Here is a 23,128-nt window from a genome sequence, read left to right on the forward strand (position 1 = left end):
TTTTCTTATATCAAATTCTATCCACGAACTCTGATAAGCAAGGATTTTGCATGTAAGCATTCTTACTTTAATGCACATATATGATAAAAGTACACTACTAATTCTTTGTGTTAACATAAAATAAATGCTTGAAATAAGTGTAGTCGTTATTTTTTTACTTTTACTTTTTATCACTGTAATAAACAAATGTCTGATCCCTTCAATTATGACTTTATAGTATGTTTTTTCTATTATTTGCTATGATGTTCGATTTGGTTGTTAGGCAAAAGTTATGGGCTACAAACCTAAAAGGAAGGTCTTGACAGAAGATGCAGTTCCTACAATAATTCCAAGAAAGAAAACGAAGAAAAAATACCTCCCAAAGTTTAGGCAAAAACCACATCTAAAAAAGCTGGAGAGTAAAGCGAAGGTATATAGAATTAGAAGTAGTATTGTTTAAAAAAACATTGAATCATTGATTATTCTACTAATCATAGCCAATTACAATAATATTTTAACTAAAGTCGCCGAATACTTTAGTACCATTCTGTGAAAGAATCAGACAATTCTCAATTTGGTCTATTTTGCCTGAAATATATCAATACATCTAAAATACAACCATTTTTTTTAAATTATCCTAAAGAATCTGTGATGAAGATATTTTTTTACTGCTTATATAGGGAAAATTGGACCTATGTTAATATCTTAAAAAAGCAAATTACATTTGGTTGCATGAAAATCGAAGATTGAAAATGCCTTACAAGTTGCAATAGTCGGAATTGTTTATGATTGTTACTTTCTGTCATTGCAATCGCGGTATGCCTCTTTTGGATTAGTTGAATCTGTTACATATTAGGATCTTCAGAGGTTATATGCTTCATTTCTTTTCAATTCATTTAAGTAGCTGTCTTTGTAAGAATCATTTGAAATCTGAAAAAATGTGATACACCCCCAAAAAGGCTACATATTTTTATTTTTGTAATTAAGTTGTTTTATGGGTTTTTATTATGAAATGTGTAATTATTCATTCAAATCTGCCTGCTCTTAGGAGATAATCAACACTGAAAATCCAATAGATTGTATTGTATTTGAGTGTCATTTACAGATTTATATCCCTTAATTTTGAAATCTACAGTGCATTCTATATAATTTTAATTTCCTAAGAACACAGGTTATATGAAAAACTGAATGTTAATTTCTGTTTACTATGCCAATTCAAACAAAATATCAAAAATTAAAATATGTAGGCTTTTTACCCATGGATCACATTTTGCATGATTCTTAGCTGGAGTGCTACTTAAATGTTATATAAAACTCTTGATGTCTAAGCTACACGATACGATGCGACAAGGAATGAGCTGTCATTCTTATATCTCATGTGTTAGCCGGATGTAAACTTAATTGTTCCAGTCCGCTTATGGTTTTACGTCTAATCGTACCAGTCTAGAATCGTACCCACGTGTATTTTGACTACTTGTTGCAGTTGCTACACTTTTTTTTATTTCCCATTCGACTGAAGCTGATATACGAGAACATACTTAGATATTGAATATCTGTTGCTGTAAAATTTACGAAGGAATTTTAAAATAGTCAAACGTTAAATTTCAAATCATAAATTCTAATCGATCGGTAGTTTTATTGGAATAGAAAATGTACCATTTAAATTGCTGTTTAAAATGCTGTTGTGATTTTGTGCAAATGCAATAAAAGTTTTACGAGAATTATTTACACAGTAACTTGGTAATATTTAACTAGTTTGTATAGTCATCTTGCTTTGTAATATTTCATGTCAGTTTACAAGTACTATATCATGATATGGTTAGCTGTAATGAATGCTGTCTGTTTGTATTGCAATATAGCGGAAACAATTAACGGAAATAGAAACCGGAATTTACCATGCACCATTTCCATCGGAAATGTCTGTACCAAGTCTGGACCATTGCGGTTGTTTCCAACTTCTCTAATTTCTCTTAATTATTTATGATATGAACATAATGTCCTTCTTTTGCTTCTCCCCTCTGACTTTTGCCTAGAATTTTGGATTTCAGTTTGGTAATTTACTCTTACTCATAATTGGTCATTTCAAGTCACAGTATTGAGCATACATGAATTTGTAAATAAAATAAACTTATCATAAAATTATGATCCAATTCTAGATCCGAGAGCCGAGTCTGTCCTATATGGACTTACAGACTTCGCAATGAAGAATACATGTGGCAATCTATGTTTGGCAAATAAACGATTTTTTGTTGTCCTGATTTTTGTCTCAACCCATTGTAAACACTCGAGTTTATGTTCTGATATTTTGTAACTTTGCATTTTTGTAGCTTCTGCTATTAATGAATGAAGGAATGAAGCCTCGGTATTTTAGGGGTTCATTATCTTACAACTATGAAATTACTATAGAGGACTTAATTTATGTTTACTTGCTTTGTTTTGACGTCATCAATATTGTACCGATGTCAAACATCATTTTTCTGTTTGCTATCATGGGCCAATATTTGCACTATCCTATTTTACATGCTTCATTAACGGTAAGGCAACTCAACAGAACGCTTCTCATATCACTGAGAAAATTGATAAATTTTAATAATACGTATATAGGTATGGCACCGTCGTAGTCCGTTTTATCGTCGTGTCAGTGTTGTCGGCGGCGTTCGTAAACACTTGGTTTTATCATGATAAAATAGTTATTGGTTTAAATTTAAAAACAAATACCACGAGTTTTCTAAAATACTAAAGGAAGGTTGGTATTGAATTTGGGAATTATGACCCCATGCAATCATTTTGGAATTAACGGCAGAAAAGAGGCCAAGAAAATTAAGACAACTTAAGTAATAGCGTGTGAGTGTCTACGAGATACTTCTATACCACTTTGATCAAACTATGATTGAATCTGGAGAATGGAGTAAGATTTGAACCGTTTAATTATTAGGGACCTTAAAGAGGCCAGACTGATAATAGTGACAATAACGTGACTGTAAGTAAATAGATCTCTTTCAAAATGTGCTACACGCAAGATACCACAGAAAGAAGTATGGGATTGATTTTGAAGGTTGCTATTGGAGTCATTAAAGATTTAGAGGTCCGAAACAAGCCTTTTTTCTTATTTCTGGATGATAATTTGAGTAAAAGGGAACGATATCTTTGAAGTTGTCCTACAAAGTACTTCACTCACAAAGGAAGGTTAGGGTTAATTTCAAGGGATGTGACTGGAATCAGGGACCAAAAGGGCCTTTGATTCTATTAATACTCCTGTCTTGTGTCAAATATTTAATCGCAATCAAATTTTAAGCATCAAGTTTGAATGATGTGTCCCATACTTGCCCAAACTATTCAGGATTCGACTTTTGTGGTCGTATTAGGCTGTGTCATGCGTTGCATTTTTATTCTACATATTTAGCATATGTAGTACTTCTACTATGGATAAAGTTGGACAATTTATTTCCAAATTGTTTTTACCAGACGGAGACTGGGCAAGGTCAGTCATGTCCTTCTTTAAAGAACAATCCAAACCTGACATTTATCCAAAATGTAAATAGTGTAGCGTGTAAAAACTGTAATAAGGACGGAGTCGTCATAATGGTAATCAATGCGAATTTAAATTTGATCGTAGAAGCACGGAGAGTCTGATTTCAGTATGACAGGAAGTTAACCTGTAAAATCATGGGTAATACTATGCAACTGAAGGATCGTTTTTAGTTTCGTACCTTTAACAACATTAATTGTTTATAGCTCGCGTATTAAGGTATTGTTTACGAAGAAAATAAACCCTAGTTGTAAAACAGTAAAAGGCATTATGTATTTTTAAATATCAAAATAATTATTAAAGATTTGTTCACGTGCACCTTCATCAAGTTCCAGATTGTTGTTCAATACCTAGTACCGCTTTTGAATTTTTAAGAGCCCCCCCCCACCCCCCGAAAAAAAAAACGGTTCAATCTTACCGATGCCCGATGCGTGCTCTAGATCCTAGGTATTTAAGTAAACAATTTTGTCACCCCCGCTTTTTGAGACCCAACAGGGTAGTCAAAGACGTTAAAAACCCCCCTCACTCACTCACCCCCAAACTTTTCGATATCGATATATAATTTTTTTCCCCATGGAGTGATTAAGTGAGTTAAGATGTTTCTCAAGCCAGAACATCATCAATAATTTCAGAAAGTAGTTGAGTCTTTTTAAATTTGTTATACTGCAAATTTTGATCGATAAAAAAGTAAGATATCGTATATTTTAGGGTCAGACAAGTCTAACTACTCGGTTGGTAAATACCCTTGGGGACCTATGGTCCATCAGCAGTGGCATCGACCCAGTGGTTATAAATTTAAATACAAAAATACCAAATATATATGGCAAATTTAGATATGATATACACGTGTTTCAAGAAGATGCGTCTCATCTCCATCAATAGAATCAAATATTATAGAGTAATCAAGAGAATTAAGGTCATAGCGGTAAAAAAAAAAGAATGTAATCCAGGGACAAAGACCAGACATGGAAAACAGACATACACAACAAAGAACATAAAGTAACTAAAATTATACGTACAAAGTAACAAAAGCAAACGAGCAACTCGAACTCCACTGAAAACTGGGAGCATGGACCAGGTGCACCGGTAGGGTAAGCGTCCTCTGCTTTTCTAGAAACACACGCGGAGTTGTTCATAAAAAGTCATGTCCGGGGTAGACGAAAGAGGAAAAGAAAACTATGATACGTTGAACAAATCAGTTTTCATGGCGCAGATGGATACACCGTGGCGATCCACGAATTCATGATGACGACCGTAAAACTTCTGTAGTGATGACTTCAATCTTGTAGCAACATAACTCTGTTCCAGAAGCCTATTTGTTAGAAGTTTTGCGCGATACAAAAAGTCTGCGCAGTTTCGGCAGGCTCTGGCATAACGTAATACGTAATACATTATGCCAGAGCTTGTCGAAACTACGCAGACTATGAGTTGTGATATGAACACTCCATACGCAGGTGCTGAAGGGATGTTGCCACAGATGAAAGGAAAGTTGACAATTCTGAATGAAAAGTCATCATGTTTGTCGTAAAATTTGGTCAATAGTTTTCCTTTACCATCGATTTCTAAGTGTAGGTCAAGATATGAGGCTGACCTCACAGTGTCTGTAACTTACCTTTATCTCAAGTTCTTTGAGGTAGATTCGATGTATCAAATCCCCGAAGTTAGGATTCTTTAAAGATAATACGTCATCTATACAGCGGAAACTGAGATTAAAAGATCTAGCTAAACGATACTCTTTCTTTCGGATCAGATCAGCTATAAAGTCAGCCTCAATCCAAACATTAATTGTATACAAGTACTCAAAACAACAACAATCGATATAGAAAGACGAAATCCATACCTGAGAGGTTCTACCATATGCAATACAAGGAATGAAGCTTTGTGCAGTGTTTTGGGGTATTTTGAAATCTGTAATACTGCAGATTTTGATAAATATGATAAATATAATCTGATAAAGTTCGGGGTTAGACATTGAGTGGACAAAAATCTCCAAGAAATTCAATGTGAAACATTAACACGTATCATTGTTTTCAATACTATATTATAAACACGTGTAAATGTAAACATGCATGCCTTACAGTCTAATACACAACATATATACAACAGGTGTCCTAATACATATTTCTCCAAACAGTTTGTAACCAGCTGTTATGTAGCAGTCTTTGTAAGAATCATGCAAATTCTGTAAAATGTGATACCCCGAGAAAAAGGCTACATGTTTTTATTTTTTGTTATAAGTTGTTTTATGGGTCTATATGATGGAATGTATTTATACCATTCATTCCAATCTGTCTATCCTTAGGAGATAACTCGCATCCAATGTATTGAATAGTTTCTATTGTATTTCAGTGTCATTTACAGTGTTATCTCCTTAATTTTGAATTATATCGTACATTCTTTTAATTTATATCTCCTAAGAATAATAGGATTATTATTTGGAAAGAGTGAACATAACCGAAATATTATCACGAGTACCGAAGAACGCCTAGATTTAACGAGTGTGCGGAACTTGCTCCGCGAACGAGTTAGATCCTCCAGCGTTCTTGGCTCGAGTGATAATATTTTGGATATTCACGATAACCAATTGATTATCCTATTTATTATATAGAATGTCTTCATAATTTATCGATATTTTCAATATGAATTTGAAATTCTGTGATTGGCGGATTGATATCAAAGTTGTGACGTTTGGGCGGGACAATGCGCGAGAGTGAAATTACCGAATTTATTTCACAGTGTGAATTATCGAAATTTATTACACTGGGAACATTCGATTAAAAAAACTGCTATGTAATAACGTGGTTATTTGAAAAGTCACGTATTAATTTCTGTTTACTGTAACGTTTTAAACAAAATATTGAAAATAAGAATATGAAGGCTCACCAATCATGTATCACATTTTGCATGATTCTTAGCTAGACAGCTACTTAACAAGAATATCCAACATTGACAAAGTTGTCTCTAATATGAGGGTGAAGAAAACCTCCAAAATATCATGGCGCAAAAAAAAAACAAAACAAAACAAAAAAAAACACAATACAAGTGCAAGCTTATCTTATGGTACAGACCGTTAAAATTAACTATATAATACATTGTTTTTAGACACTTTAATGTAGGAAAAATGTTTCCAACTGTTCTGTCAGTTGCGTTTAAATTGGATTCTACAAGTAATGCTATTAATTCCATATTTAGATAGCTGTCCCAGTACAACGACGCAGGGAAAGGTACAAGGGTCAGAGTTCAAATAATAATGTTTGTTGTTAAGAATTCTGCTTAATGCGTATAGATGTTCGACAAGAATAAATAAACATCTGTAGTTTTATGGATTATAAGTTTTCGGAATATCAATCGTGCAATTTTCAAACTTATACAACCTTGGTTATGTGCACACAATATGATACAATTATTTGACTAAAAAGTAGAAGAGGTTAATATTTCTTTGTAAATGGAAACATAAATGTCTATTTTTTACCGGAGATATAAGGCTAGTACTGGCCTGTTGGAGAGGAAACTCATGGGCTTGAATTGATTGGCACCGTTAAATGTGAAACCTATTATTGAGGTGGAACTTGATATTCTTAAGACCAATGTAAGTCTGACTTTATGTATTTTCACATCCAAACTAATATTTATTGGATTGTGGACATAGCAGGAAATATCTATGCAAATAGTACAATTTAATCGGAATCATTTATGATCTAATTACATTGGCGATCACCGATGAATTGCAGTGTACGCCGATTGGTATTTTACTGTCTTGACTACCCTTACGGATCTCGCACGACCGCCTCTCACGGGTTTTGTGTTAGTAGATGTCTGTTAGTAGTTGGGGGTAGCGAAACACAGCCTTCGGGGTACCTGACCGAAGATCTCAATCAGAGTATGTCCTACTAGCGGCTGGGCTGCTCTGTTGACGCTCTGGACTACTCCCAGACCCCAGGGTCCGAGAGCGTTTCCCCATTCCAACTGTTTGGGAGTACGTCAACGTGAAGAGTGTACTATACACCGAATTATATCTTATTTTTATACTGTGATCGCTTAAAGAAAATTCCGCAAAAACAATTGCGGTCGGTCGTTAAAATGGTATCATGCTGCCGTAATTGTGGTATCAGATTTACAATTTCTAGTAAGTGTAAGTGAGTTTCAATGCATTAAGATAAAGAACCTGTCGACAATCTGCTGTATAGTGAATCGACGCGCGGTTGTATCAGTTTTTATATGAACACTCCATACGCAGGTGCTGAAGGGATGTTGCCACAGATGAAAGGAAAGTTGACAATTCTGAATGAAAAGTCATCACGTTTGTCGTAAAGTTTGGTCAATAGTTTTCCTTTCCCATCGATTTCTAAGTGTAAGTCAAGATATGAGGCTGACCTTGACAGTGTCTGCAGTATCCTTTATCTCAAGTTCTTTGAGGTAGATGCAAATCCAGAATTTTCTGGACATCAAATTTTGGTCGAATTAGGAGGATAAGTTTTCCAATAGACCATTAGAATAAAAATGCCAAGGATGAAACCAAAACTATCGAAGAAGGAAGCCAAATCTATCACCGAGAAGTTCTACAGTATGCACTACAAATAATGAAGCCTGTGTGTTTGAGGTATTTTGAAATTTGCAATACTACACATTTTGATAAATATGGTAAATATTGACCGATATGAAATTTCTATCACACATAAAAGACATTATACTGGATTGACAATAACCGAACTTACCGGGTTGGGTTTGCGGTCGTATTGTGGTATCTAGTTGTCATCGTCGTCCGTATATAATTTGATTTTCAGACATTAATTTGAGAGCGTGTATGGATCTTTACGAAATTATACCACAAGGTTTCACTCAATGGAATGAAAGCCTGTGACTTAGACCGTAAGGAATTAGTGACCAAAAGTGAGCCAGAAACAAGCATTTGCCGGAAGTTAAATTCGGACAATAATTTGTAAATGGTTCGCTTTACAAGGAGGCATGTATAGATATTTGGCTTGTGATTAGAACCATTCACAGTGGCGGATCCAGAGGGGGCGGGGGCGCCCCTTAGAAAATTGCTATATTTAAAAATTGTTGAAAAGTTGTTCAAGATACCCTCAGAATGCAGAATTTGAGGTTTAATATTTCAAAATTTTCTTTGGGGGGGGGGAGGGCATGCACCAAAACTCCTAGCAAATTCGGATTACCTCGTGATCCTCACCGGTTATCCTGTCAAAAAAAATGCTTTGCCCCCACCCCCTTACCTAAAACTCTGGATCCACAATTGATTCAGGATTTCGGAGCAAAAAGGCACCAGAAACAAACATTTATCTCATATCCATTATATTGATGAAAAATTGGATCTAAAAGCTGTTATGGATTTAGGAGAATATGATTTAACTGTTTAGGCATGGGGCCAATAATGAGCCAGAAACAAACACAAGAATTTACCTGATATTCGGACAAAATTTTGAGTACAAGTGAATTAAAACTATTAAAAGATACCATAAAAAGAAATGCCAGGATGTAAGGGGTTGTGACTTGAACCGGTTGAGAATAAGTGGTAAAAAAGGGTCAGAAACTAGCATTTTCCTAATGCCCGCACCACAAAACATCCGAACTATAACTTGAGAATAGTTGCATGCATGGATCTCTTTGAAATAATTGTACCACATAGTCATACGTATACGACAAAATGGAATTTAAACTAACTGTATTGATATTTGGGGGTTGTAGCTTTGAACCGTTAGGGAATTAGAGGCGAAGGGCCAGAAACAAGCATTGCTAGTGGTGAAGGTGTACAATGTTGGAATTTTAATTTAAAATTGGAATGCCATTTACATTTCCCCACGTTACACGAGGAAGTACATTTTAATCAAACCCTCAAACAAAATATGTTTTCATGTAATATGTAATCTCTCTTCCGGGTAGACAGAAGTGTAGCATGGGAGTCGGGGAAACATTTTAAAAGTATATTAAATAGTTACAATATATATATATATATCTATATATGTTTATGTCATACCGCGGGGATCAACATTAGTATAGTCGCTCAGTAGCCCATGGTTGCTAGATTTTTAACTGGGCTACCAACACTTGGGTAAAATGTACTTAAACATATAGAAAATATCAACCAAAAATATGATCAGGGCTATCATTTTTACCCTTGAGTTATCATGGACAAGTATTATACCAATAATTAATATCAGTACCGAAAAAAAACACGAATTTGCTCCTACACTGATTAAATAACAAATTGTCGATTGGCACTTCGACTTTCGTCGTAAAATGTTTACATGTATATCTTCCAGGAAGTTGTCAAAGTTTTCACGACAAATGTACCGAAACTTCCGTATGGAACGAGTGCACGATGGTGCAAAAACGGCATCAATTAACCATAAAGGCAACATATATTGTATATGAAAAAAAAAATTAAATTTATAAATTAAAGTATCTTTTAAGCTATCGACGATAACGTACAATCCCAAGTACAATGTTGTTTTCTGCGTCACAATCGGTGAAAGCAAGCCTAGTAGCTGCTCGACTGCGTCCGTCCGTCTGTCACGTTTATGGGTACCTTCTTGTGTAATCAGTGACTCAAAATTTAGTCAAACTTTGCAAAGTATTTATATGCACACTGAAGATGTGCCTATTATGGAGAATCTCAAATAGTTTTCATGTGGAACTAAGCCACTAAATTGTCACATTTTCTTGTTGGAGGTACTATCTATTATGTTGTGGACGGTACCAATTTTTGTGTAATATGTAACTCAAAAAGTGTGGAACAAATAATATTCACATACTTAATACATTGTTGATATACTTATTGAAGATGTGCACCTGCTGTTTTGGAGAATTTTTTAAAATGTTTTCCTACACCTGTAGCATCCTGAATACAACTATTTTTCCACACTTTATATTGTGGGCGGTACCAATAACATATACTTTCATAAAAAGTTTATTGTGATTATATATTATCTCTTGATTTTGACTATTTTAAAATTGTTAAATAGTATGTGTTATACTACGTACATACTTTAGGTAATTTGTAACCCTCTGTAGTTACATTAGTGATTATGTGTCAGTTTACGTATTTAGTTAAAGTTTTCGTAAGAATCAGGAAAAATCACCCTCCTAAATCAGGGTTTTGAGTTCTCTGTCGAAGGTGGACTCAAAACCCTGACTTGGGAGGATAGGCAAAAAGGAAAAATCAGAAACATCCATGACAAAATCCCACCAATATGACAATATAATATATATTATTATATATATTATATATATATATATAATATAATAATGCTTTCTCCATTAGAAAAGATCATTATTAAATGGTCATTATTAAATGCGTTGTGCATGATATTTTTAAGTACACCCATGGAAGTTCATGAGCTGCATGACTATCACTTCAGTATCATTATTATATGCTCTGTGTATTATATTTCACGGAAGTACAAATTCTACGTTAATGGTATAAGATACATTGTAGTGGTGGCATTGAAATTTTGGTTATTTCGCACAGAATTTGGGCAAATAGCCTAGAATCCCCGTTTCCGGAACCCCGCCACTTTTAAAAATTTATTAATCCGCCCCTGCATATGACATACATTTTTCTACTTACGATAAAAGTGGGAATTAAAGTTTATCTTATACTTCATCTTATAATGGATGACAGCTGAGTTGTTTCCCTAATACCCAGTCTATATACTGGTATAGACACGAAACAGCTTTGCTTAATACCAATCAGACCTCAGGATTTTTCGTTACACGAGATATTTAAAATTTAAGGTCTGCCGGTAAAGGCCTATAGATAAAGACAATCGTCCCATTTGATATTTACCAGGAATTACCTAGTCAAGTCTGACAGAATTCTAGTGAGACCATAGTCTCGTGTATTTCGAAGCATTTGATAGCTGTAGGTATAGGCTTCATCTTGGTCTATCGAGTTCTCTCCTGTGTATGATCACTACGACAGTCCGAGATACTCACAGTTGTTACGTCATGTATCTAAAACGTATTTTGACATTGCATTTAAAATCGATATTGTGGAACTGTTAAGTAGCTGTCCTTGTAAGTATCATGCAAAATCTGAAAAAAAAGTGACACATATCCCAAAAAAGGCTACAGCTTTTTTTTTTATTTTTGTAAGTAAGTTGTTTTATGGGTCTATATTATGAAATGTGTAATTATTGATTCAAATCAGTGTGCTCTTAGGAGTTAATCAACATTGAAAATCCAATAGATTCTGTTGTATTTGAGTGTCGTATACAGAGTTATCTCCCATAATTTTGAAATCTACAGTGCATTCTATATAATGTTTATCTCCTAAGAACACGGGTAATATGAAAAGCCATATGTTAATTTCTGTTAGCTATAATATTTTAAATAAAATATCAAAAATAAAAATATGTAGGCTTTCCCGTCAACCATGAATCGCATTGTGCATGATTCTTAGCTGAAGTGTTACTTAATGCTTCAGGAAAGGAAGGAGGTAAAACAACTGAAATCAATTTACAGTTATATGTAGACACAACTTTGACATATCATTTTTTGAATAACAAGTCTTAAGTTGTAATATACCAGAAAATAAATTTGCACAACTGTGAAAAAAAATAAAGAAATGAAATAATAATAATAATAATAATAATAATAATAATAAAAACCACACATACAATTTGTTATGGTCTTTAATTACTGTAAAACACTTAGTGTTGCTCTTCTAAAGTTATAAATTATAGGTCTCAGAATCATCTTAACCACATTTATGCAATTTGACTGCTGAAATGTTTTTTTTATTGAATCTCTCATAGGTAATACATTGTATTACCTCATAGACGATTTTAGACTAATCATAAAAAAAAACAAAACAAAAAAACAAAAACAAAAAAACATGCAGAGAGTTCTTCGCGATGTCATCACTTACCTATGATTTAGTTTTGGTTGGCAAAAAAATATTGAGTGGCATGGGGCATCAACTTAAAATCATCATAACTTTTTTGTTTTGTTTTTTTTTTTAAGATAAGTGAAAAATTCTTTGGGTTCCCTTTACTGCCAATAAAACTCATTCTATCTACAGAATTTTTTAAATAAATATTCAATAATTAGACTATATAAGCATAAAATTTTATAACAATTTTTATATGAAAATAAAGGTTTACACACAAATATCGTTTCAGATTTATTATTCAAGTAAATGTGACCCAGTTATAAATTCACATACAAAATTTGAATTCTTTTATCTAAATGAAACATTGTACAGAACCAAATTTGGATATAGAATAACAAAGTTATAAAGTTTTAGAAATTTTGATTCTAATCATGAAATTATTAATTGTTTTTTTCTTTCAGTTGTTTATTTGCCAACCAATTTGACACACAATGATATGCAAATCAGTGAATATAACATCACCATTGAGATTGGGGAACTCTCCTGTAAACTCGTTCATTAAGACAGATTTTGCGTTCCATATTGTGTGTGTTTCCGTGCTTGTACTAAAACCATGTATTCTTTTTTTAACATTTTATAAAATGAGTTAAACGACCCTTATCTATTCAATCTACAAGTGTAGAGGTACCAGTACCGTATTGCATATCCCTGAGCGGGTGTAAAACATGGATGCTTTAAAAATATAGTGCATTTTCTTTTTGTCTCTCTACAAATTAATGTTTTGTCAAAAGATATGAACAATGACTTATAAAATAGAGCAAAGATCACACTGTAAGATGAAGAACTTTTTAAAAGAAAATCTAACATAATATAAAAATGTTCCACTGAAAAGGTTGGTTTGGTGAGTGCAAAACGAAAGTGAAAGTAGGGAAAATGGCTATTTATAGTTCAAGACTATTTTTCTGTCCGATCTTCGTGGACTCACCCTATTTTCTTTGCGGGAAATTATTTTTTCACATGTCCTTAGAAATGCTACATAAGTGAAAGTTTTATTGAATCAATTTACATATTTTATTAAAAATCCTAAAAATATGCACTTCACTATAGAAGTCTATGGGAAAATTAATAGGTACCAGTATCGTATTGCATATCCCTGAGTGGGTGTACGTCAAAACATGGATGCTATAAAAATATAGTGCATTTTCTTTTTGCCTCTCTACAAACTAATATTTTGTCAAAAGATATGAACAATGACTTATAAAATAGAGCAAACATCACACTGTAAGATGAAGAACTTTTTTAAAAGAAAATCTAACATAATATCATAAAAATGTTCCACTGAAAAGGTTGGTTTGGTGAGTGCAAAACGAAAGTGAAAGTAGGGAAAATGGCTATTTATAGTTCGAGACTACTTTTCTGTCCGATCTTCGTGGACTCACCCTATTTTCTTTGCGGGAAATTATTTTTTCACATGTCCTTAGAAATGCTACATAAGTGAAAGTTTTATTGAATCAATTTACATATTTTTTAAAAAATCCTAAAAATATGCACTTCACTATAGAAGTCTATGGGAAAATTAATACGATACTGAGACCTAATACGATACTAAGACCTAGAGTAGTCACCCCTTTCCCGGACATAAACAATACTGGTTGACCCGGAAGTTGGTCAATAATTTAAACGAAGGTCATGGTAAAATGGCGGCGAAGCGTTCAAACTGAGTACTGAAATCCATGCTTTCCTGTTTTACAGGCGAAGTCCAGGACGAAAATGGCAGAAGAAACAGTTTCACTGAATGGAGATGACGAAGCAACTAGCCAGTTATCATTATGTGTATTGTGCACCACAGATTTGAAAGACAAATCACCGAAATTGCTTTCATGTTTACATTCATTGTGTGAAAACTGTCTCAATAGTTTATTTCAGCTGCAAGTGCAACAAACAAACGAATCAGAAAACGTAGAACAAAATAACGAGAAGAATGGTGAGATATAGCTTGCTATTAAATGAATTTTAGACAATTAGAATGACAAAAGGGGATACTTTACAGGTCCTTGCTCAGTGATTTTCCTAGTATTGTTTTTGGGAAGGGGCCTTGCCTTGGGCCCATGCAATTGGGAAAACAGCGTATAAAATCGCTAATTTGGGAAATGATAAATAAATGAGAAAGACTACAGTTCCCTCAGTATTGAATAATGCAGATCTCCTTTGGAAGACAATTTGGATACAACAGACTGAAGAAAAGCTTGTACATGTACATCTCTCATAAAAAATTCATCTTAATAATGCATTTTGTTTTCCTTTTTCATTAGTTTCAAACATTAATAAAACATTTGTCGTTTGAATCATTTAATAGTATATTGAAATGTAAGTTTTCTTTCATGTTGACTTATAAGCCAAATGAATCTAATTTCTGACATTTCGCGCTATCAGCTGAGCTCAGTTTGTTTAATAGAACTTGGAATTATGAGACATCGCCACGCCAGCAAATAAATTGCCCAGTCAGAAATATTCTATTGACGTATTGTATGGTTCATTTTTCGGCTTGTCTGTACTGTTTAACTTTTTTTAGTTCCCTTCAAGCGCAACGATGACATAGAATTGAATAGATTGCAATGCAATCATAATGGCATTGATAGTATAAGGAAAACTAATGAAACACCCTGAAAGACGATCCAAATGTAAATAAACAAAGTATGATACGGAAGAAAAAAAACAACGTAATCTCGAGGCGACCGGGCGTCTATTGACAATTGGGAATTTTACAACCAAGAATTGGGATTTTTAGAGCCTTTTTCTAATTGGGAATGGGGCTGAAATTCGAACCTAAAATAAGGGTTGGAAAATCACTGATACTACAATGCTAGGTAGCCAATACAGCAATAGGGCTTTTTGTACAACTGCTGAAATATGTTGCAGTATAGATATACACACGACTTGCCAAAGAAAAAATGTTGTTCTCTCGAATCTAGAGTTTAGAATGTCAGAAGGAAAATATTTTGTATGGACTGGTTTGATGATTACTTTTCTTTCTATGTAGCACACAGGATTTGTTGTGCAATGGTACGATTACATGTGCATGTATCATGCTGTTTTCTTCATATAGGTGTACACATGTATATCTATATGAATTTTTTAGGGTTGTGACTTGAACCATTTAGAAATAAGGAAAGAAAAACAAGCATTTTACTTACATCCGGGCAATACTTGACTATTTATATTGTATATGTGTAAGTATTAGTAAATGGATCTCTAAAGGTACATGTATTGTACCACAAGGCACCATACTGTGTAATTTTTCTAGGGCTCGTCATTTTCGCCAATGACGAAAATAATCTAGTCTCATTTCGTCATCTGAAATCTTTGAAAGTACTAAAAACATTAAGAACTGTAAGCCCAACATTGGTTCAAGTGGCAAAAGTGACAATTTTATTATCCCAACCTAATTACAACTCTCAACAGGTGTCAAAATTTTATGTAAACAAACACCTATATTTTATTTTTTTTCACAATTCATCAGTAACACTTATCAGACACGTGGAGTAGATGTCGATCTCTTGACCACTGAAGCGTGAAAGTTCAAATGCTGATAACTATTCATTACTGCTGGGAAAATTCCTTTACTTCTCATTTACTTTGTATCAGAGTGACATAAAATTTATTTATCATTTATTTTTGTATATCAGACTTGAGTGTAAACCAAATGTGGGTAATTTGGTCATGGACCCCGGTGTCAATACATTTTGTAGTTGCAGGTCAGTAATATTTACAATCTTGAAAATATATGCTATCAGTGAATTCCTCAGGACCAATACTAAATATAACTGAAAACTAATGACATAAATTTGTCATTAACTCGGTCTGGATCCCCAAAGCACAGTTGAAAATTGTGCTAAAAATAGAATCTCATGAGGCAACAATAGGGAAATTCTTATTTGAAAATATTTATATCTGGCCAATGTACATATGTAGCACTGTTGCATGTTAAGGCAATTGTATATCTACACTGTGCTAGATGTATTTTTGTGTTTCTACAAAGGGTGGCAATGTGGAAAACAGCATTTTTTTTTTACATTTAAATTATGCCAGGGATGTATGTCCCTGATTAATGTACAAGAGTCTAAAGGGATTTCTATTTTTGATTATTCTTATAAGCTGGGTAATTTCTTTTTTTAATTGAATCAAATTGCTATTTTGATTATCTGGAAAAAATGCTTGCATGGTAGTGGAAAAAATATGTGCTTTATTCATATGCAGTGTACTTATACATTTCCATTTAAGTTTTATTTCATTTCTTAAAACAGTGCTGTAAATGACAGATGATTCTGAAATATCTTATGTCAGATGCAAGTACAAAATGTACTACCATATTTTACTACCATTTTTCTCACACGATAGTGACTAAAGCTTTCAAAATCCTGGAAAAAAACCTGCACAACACAAACATAACCAAAGATGAAAAGGAAGGCTTGGATCAAATTCAATATTGGGGGCAGTGATATGATCCATTTGGAATTAAGGGTCAGAAATAAGGACTTTCTTGATGTTCTGACAATCTTTTGAGTAAAAGTGACCTTATATTGTACATTTGTTTATACAGTTCAGGGGTCAAGATTAACTTTTTGAAGCCAATAGCCTCCTGGGGTACTAAACTATAAAATCAATTAGCCCAAAAAAAAAGGTTGGTAGTCCATACTTTTTCTGACAAAATTTTGGTCTGTAAAAATACTTGTTTGAGGGTATGAACTATTTGTTCATTGTTGAAGACCCTCATAAAATTCAACATTTTACGAAATACTGGATGCGGAAACTAATTAGCAATTCTAAAGAAGAAACCAACATCGGTTGTGAAGGATTTCTGTATTATTAGAACTAATTACAGATAAAATTTAACTAGGGATGCTACATTTCCAATCAAATTGAAACCAGTTAAAACCCCGACTGCAACTTCTGTTTTTTTGCAATTTGCCAGCTGGGCTACTAAAATAGAAAATATGGTTGCCCAGGCACATTTCTGGTTGCCATTGGCGATTGTGCAACCGTTAATCTTTTCCCTTGCAGTACTCTAACTCACTCAGAGACATTTGGGCATCACTGGCCTCCAAAAATTCTTTAGGGCCCGGAAAATCACAACAGGGGAGTCCAGGGGACTAGTGAAAATTCCCAGTCCAATTGCCAAATCTAGTGATACGAGTCAAAAGTTAATTTGTCGAGCTTAAATCCAAGCCATTGGCACAAGAAAACTGTTGTTGAACTTGAGATGGTTAGCATGTGGTAATAACGATTGAATTATACAACGTGAAAATCGTAAATAAGATATTTATCTTTGATACATGTACATACTTCATAACTGTCCAGTATTGAATTATAATTAAGTGCAGTCCATTTGATGACCTGACACACAACATTTAAATTCTAAAAATAGACTACATGTACTACAGTACAACTCGCAGCATAGTCTGATAAATACCAGGCATCCAAGGCCAGGTATTTATTGTTTATTGTTCCTTAATTTACAGGACCCCATTCCACAGCATCACCTAAAATCTAAAATTCAGATTCAATCTTTTGATTGTAATTAACTCGTACATCCAGGGTTATGTAATTGATAATTTAGAGCCAGGTTGACAGAATGTGGAAAAGGTCATAGAAGGTGATCTTTAACACAGTCACTGATTACACAGAATGGATTCAAAGGCATGATAGGTGCTATTACTTATTAAATCTATAAATTGGTTTTACTTTGTAATGTATCCATTTGAAATTATTTTATAACATGGCATTTTAATTTTTTAAAAAAAATGAAAAAATGGCTTTAAGTCTTGACTCCTGAGAAGAAAATGACATTATAACATTTGTTACACTGACTGATTATAGAGTGTAACTTATTTTCAATTTTCAATAATTTTTGAAAAAAAATTTGAGTCAAAATTCTTTTTATTTCAAACCTTTTACTGATGTATGCCTATATGTGCATTTTATTTAGGTCTTTATTAATTTACTGCTCTATTATTTTCATTTCCATCTTGAGTACAAAATTGAAAACCACTTGAATTTGTAACTTTTAACTTTCCCCTTTTCAATTGAAAATGAAAGCATTTATCTACATTGGAAGAAAAGCCAAAAAATCCAACTTTTTGTGATTTTTAGTACATGTATTTTTAATGACTATCCAGTATCCAGTATCCTGATATGTTCTTAAAAGCCATAACAACAGGATTAACAAAGTCAATAATCTATTTCTTATCACTCTTTTTATGATAAACCATTGAAATAATTTCTTCACATGTTTTTGTGTTATAATATTTTAATTGTAACTTGATAAAATTTCATTAATCACCTATTTAATTTGGCTACTAGTGCCTGTTCAGGTGAACAGGTAAAAACTACCTTGCATACTACAACTATCTTTCAATTAATTGATGAGCTGTATATTAAAAATTACAGAGGTAAATTTCTAAGAGTTGTGTCAGTTGCGCCAGGTATTGGAGGTATACCATGCATTTATCAGACTATGCTGCGAGCTGTATTGTGCATGTATGTGCCAGGTTAGTCAAGGGATTATTTTTATATGTCGGTAGGCATCAATTAAATTTCAAACTTGTTTGACAAAACTTGTAATTAAAATAAAGATATATGTAGGTTATATTTGAAATGTACATTAAACAAGACATGTCTCAGAGTTAACTTGACACATTTTTAGTGGTCCTTTTCGACCAGCTGAGGTCACCGTCTTGTTCTCGGTTAGACAACATATTGTCACTTACAACTATTACTGACAATGTTCGCAGTTCTGATTTAAACAGCTTCTACTATGCAATTCTTACATGTATGTACACATTATCTACAAAAATGTAGATGGCTTGGGACCTGTAATCAGTTTCTTTTATTTATGAAAAAGTCGTTCAATTATTTAAACTAACAACAAACAAAAGGCTTCAGCAGACTGTTTTACAAGTTCACCACTCGAATTGCAACAATTAATATATTCAAAGTCTTCTATTTATAACTATTGTAGTAATTATTGATTTTAAAGTGCAAAATCAAAATATCAGAAGATTACATTATTACTTGATAAAGATAAGAAATAATATTTCTACATAGTATCTTTTTACTCAAAAATAACACATCAGTAAATGATAAAACATGTACAAAATAAGAAAATATTGAATGTATCAAATTTTCAGTGAATGACTGAATTACCTGAGAAACAGAAACATAATATACATCGAATCTTACAATGAATTTCCCAATATGCCTCATTTAATTTTTTGAATATTACAATATACAAACAATTGGTGTTGGCTTGCTGGAATCTGGGTGTTATACATTCAATATATCAGTGTAACACCAAGTGTTACTCAGGTCAGACTTAAGTGTTAGAGAACTGTTCAACCATTGCACTCTGAGTGTAGTGTACATGAGAATGGTTCAAATGTTCCACTTTGAGTGTAGTGTACATGAGAACAGTTCAGCCATTCCACTCAGAGTAGTGTAGTGTACATGAGTACGGTTCAACCATTCCACTCTGAGTGTATTGTACATGAGAAGGGTTCAGCCATTCCACTTTGAGTGTAGTGTACATAAGAACGGTTCAACCATTCCACTCTTGAGTGTAGTGTACATGACACATCTCATGAAATTTTACCACAGGTTGCCAAACCTCACAATGATGGCTGCAATTGATTTTTGAGATTGTGACTTTAACTTTTTGTGAAATAGGGGCAAAAAGAGAAAAACTTGTGTGGGAGTACTTGGTTCATAACATTTACATTGTAGATGAATCTAACTGTGTTTTTGGATTTTAGACCAGGTGTTTAAATCAATTATATAGAAAATAACAGTATACTGACATGGCATACATGTATATGTAAAACTGATATACGGATGAGGTTAAGAGCTGGGGAAAATAGGAGACTGTGCCAAGCATTATTACCAGTGCCAGCCGAAAAAATATATGTACAAATGTATACACTTATAATAAAGTTTTTGTCAAGTCCGTGTACTGTCAATGTCTTTATACTGCAACAAAATTTTATAGGAAAAATGTAAGCAAGACAAATAGCATGTTTTATTCAAAACTAACTTCAAAGCAATTTAATGTTTTTGATGTAACAACGGAAAATTATGTTCAGTCAGTGACCGAATGTCACTTGTAATTACACTGTTAATTCATTTTGACTGCTCAGTTAAAATGGTTGCTGTATGAATTATAATAACTTTCCATAAGATTGGATACAGTGAAATATTATTTGGTAGGAATTACACATCGCATAAAAATTACTACAGTAATCTACAAATGTATGTTTAGGTCTTATTCAGTAAAGTCACATAAATGTTCAATGGCTGAAAAATGTGTCCAAAAACAAACTGTTTATTTGTTGGGTTTTATGATTGATTGATTGTTGGGGTTTAACATCTGAGCAGCAATATTTCAGTCGATTGTTGGGTTTTAATTGGTACAATGAATCACCTCTACCATGTAGACAGTGTTTGATTTTTATATGGTTTGGTACTTTGGCTGTAATGTATTGAGTTTAAATGTGATATGTTGTCATAAAATGGTTAACTTATTCTTTTTTGTAGACCCAAAACCAAGTACCATTATATGTCCTGCCTGCAACTGTACAGTTGAAAAGTCTACAGTTATAGATAACCGTTTCATTGCCATAGAAACGCCAACTGTTATTGAAGAGGATGAGGAAGAAAAAGAGGAGATTGAGCAAATCTGCACCGGCTGCGAAGAAAGTCAAAATGCAAAGGCTACATCATTTTGCAACGATTGCCACGAATATCTGTGTGATGAATGTGTCTTTGCACATAAACGTGTTCGCATGACGAAAGATCATACAATTGTACCAAAAGATGATGTGAAAAAAGATGAAGACATTCCTGACACCTCCAAACAAAAAATGATGTATTGTACAACGCACAAGCAAGAAGCATTAAAACTTTTTTGTGAAACATGTGACAAGCTGACTTGTAGAGACTGCCAGCTTCTAGAACACAAGGATCACAAGTATCAATTCTTACAAGAAGCTATTAGCAAGCAACGAGAAAACTTACAAAATGCTGTTGTTGGACTGAAAAACAAATTAGGAAATTATAAACAAGCAAATGAAATTCTTAAAAATAAACATTCTGAGTTACGAAGAAGGATGACAGAGGAGAGTGACAAAATGTTACAAGCTTATGAAGGTATTGTAGCTCATTTTAAGAAATATATTGACTCTTTGGTGAGTCATTTAGAGAAGTATGTGACAAACAAAACAACAATTATATCAGAAAAACAGAGACTAGTAGCTGAGGCTTTGCTGAAAATGCAGCATTCTGTAGATTTTGTAGAAAATGCATTGACAGTTGGTGATGATGTGTCTCTCTTATATTCTAAAGGAAACATGATTAAGAACTTAAAATTGTTATCAGAAAGTGGAATTCCATTTCAACCTAGTTTCTTGAATTACAGTATAAGCTATGATAATGACATTGATTCTCTTATGAAGCATCATCATAAATTGGGATGTTTGAATATTGACGGATCTTCTTTCCCACCGAAGCCTGCAGGGTCTCCTAATCTTCCTCAGGTAATTCAGACCCCAACAGCTATACAGCATCAAAATAGAGCTAGGGTGCCAGTCAATTCACAGACACTTGATGCAATTAATGCACAGATTCGTGAAAGAATTCGACATCTTCCACCTGAGCAGCAACCTATCTATGAGGCTAAACTAAGGCAGCGGTATCAATTACAACAGCAGGCTCAGATAAAAGCACAGCAAGCTGCTCAGCAAAGTAGAAATCATAATAATCAAGTTCCACATATGCAAATGAACAACCATATGTCAAGTCGTCCAAGTATTCTTAATAGAAACCCACCTGTTCCACAACAGCTAATGAAGAACAATCAATATGCGATGAGTGCTGCCGGTAACCTGGCTGCATTAGCTCAGCAAAGACATGGTATTCCTCCACCGTATCGTAATATTGCTCCAGCCCCAGGTATGAAACCTAACATACCAAATCAACCACAATTCCACCATAATAGTATCCATACATCAATGGGAGGGGCCCAGAATGGGATTCCTAAAATCTCACTATGTGCTCAAAACAATGATAGAGCATGGACCCAATGTCGCTTGAGGTCATCAGAAACTACAAGTTCACCAGGTAAAATATGCTCTGGACCTCTGGTCAGCTGGTTGTGGTTGCATGACGTGTAACCTTTTTTAGTGTTCTCCATTTTAATTCTCATTGTAATCATTAAAATCTCCTACTTTCCTCATACATTTACATGTACATGTACAGTGTGTTTATTCTCAACTTTATTCTGTAATCCCTAAGTTTTAATCTTAACATATAAGGTGTACATGTACATGTATATGAAGTATTTGATGTTCCACATTGTATTTAGATTGTAGTAAACTTCTATACCACAGTTCTTCAGCAGAGCTAAAACAAAAATTACAGTTCAGTGATCATAGTTCATTCTTACAAAATTAGTTTCGAATTGCACAGTAGCATGTATTGACATTGTTGCAGTGTTTGTACATTGTACATGCCATCAGGGTTTTCCCTAATTTTTGCTGGAACTGGCCAAAAAACAGCTACATGTATGAACAGGTCAAAACTTAATGTTGCATACAGTTGGAAAGAAACTTAAGTTTCAACAGCCCAAAACTGTGCTTGAACCATGTTACTTCTTAGGGGAAACCCTGCCTGTCATGTACACCAGTAGGTCTGAAGGAGAACACTGCTATTACCTCACATTC

General features: G+C 33.7%; 1 protein-coding gene across 10 annotated transcripts in view; it reads left to right on the forward strand.

Annotated features, from left to right (window-relative positions):
* LOC148610375 (transcription intermediary factor 1-alpha-like) overlaps nt 1-23,128 on the forward strand; it is a 51,773-nt gene that overhangs the window by 11,171 nt on the left and 17,474 nt on the right. For 4 of the 10 annotated variants that reach the window (XM_088542919.1, XM_088542911.1, XM_088542912.1 and 1 more), the window contains exons 2-4: nt 263-409; nt 14,112-14,343; nt 20,946-22,526. In XM_088542919.1, the coding sequence (XP_088399045.1) occupies nt 272-409; nt 14,112-14,343; nt 20,946-22,526 (1,951 nt within the window). In that variant the 5' untranslated portion in view covers nt 263-271. The remainder of the gene's footprint in view (nt 1-262; nt 410-14,111; nt 14,344-20,945; nt 22,527-23,128) is intronic. The other 6 variants (XM_088542916.1, XM_088542917.1, XM_088542918.1 and 3 more) reach the window with 3 other exon arrangements.

This window comes from Perna viridis, chromosome 8 (assembly GCF_037379345.1).
Source record: "Perna viridis isolate PV_CMFRI_1.1 ecotype Kerala chromosome 8, ASM3737934v1, whole genome shotgun sequence".
Taxonomy (NCBI): domain Eukaryota; kingdom Metazoa; phylum Mollusca; class Bivalvia; order Mytilida; family Mytilidae; genus Perna; species Perna viridis.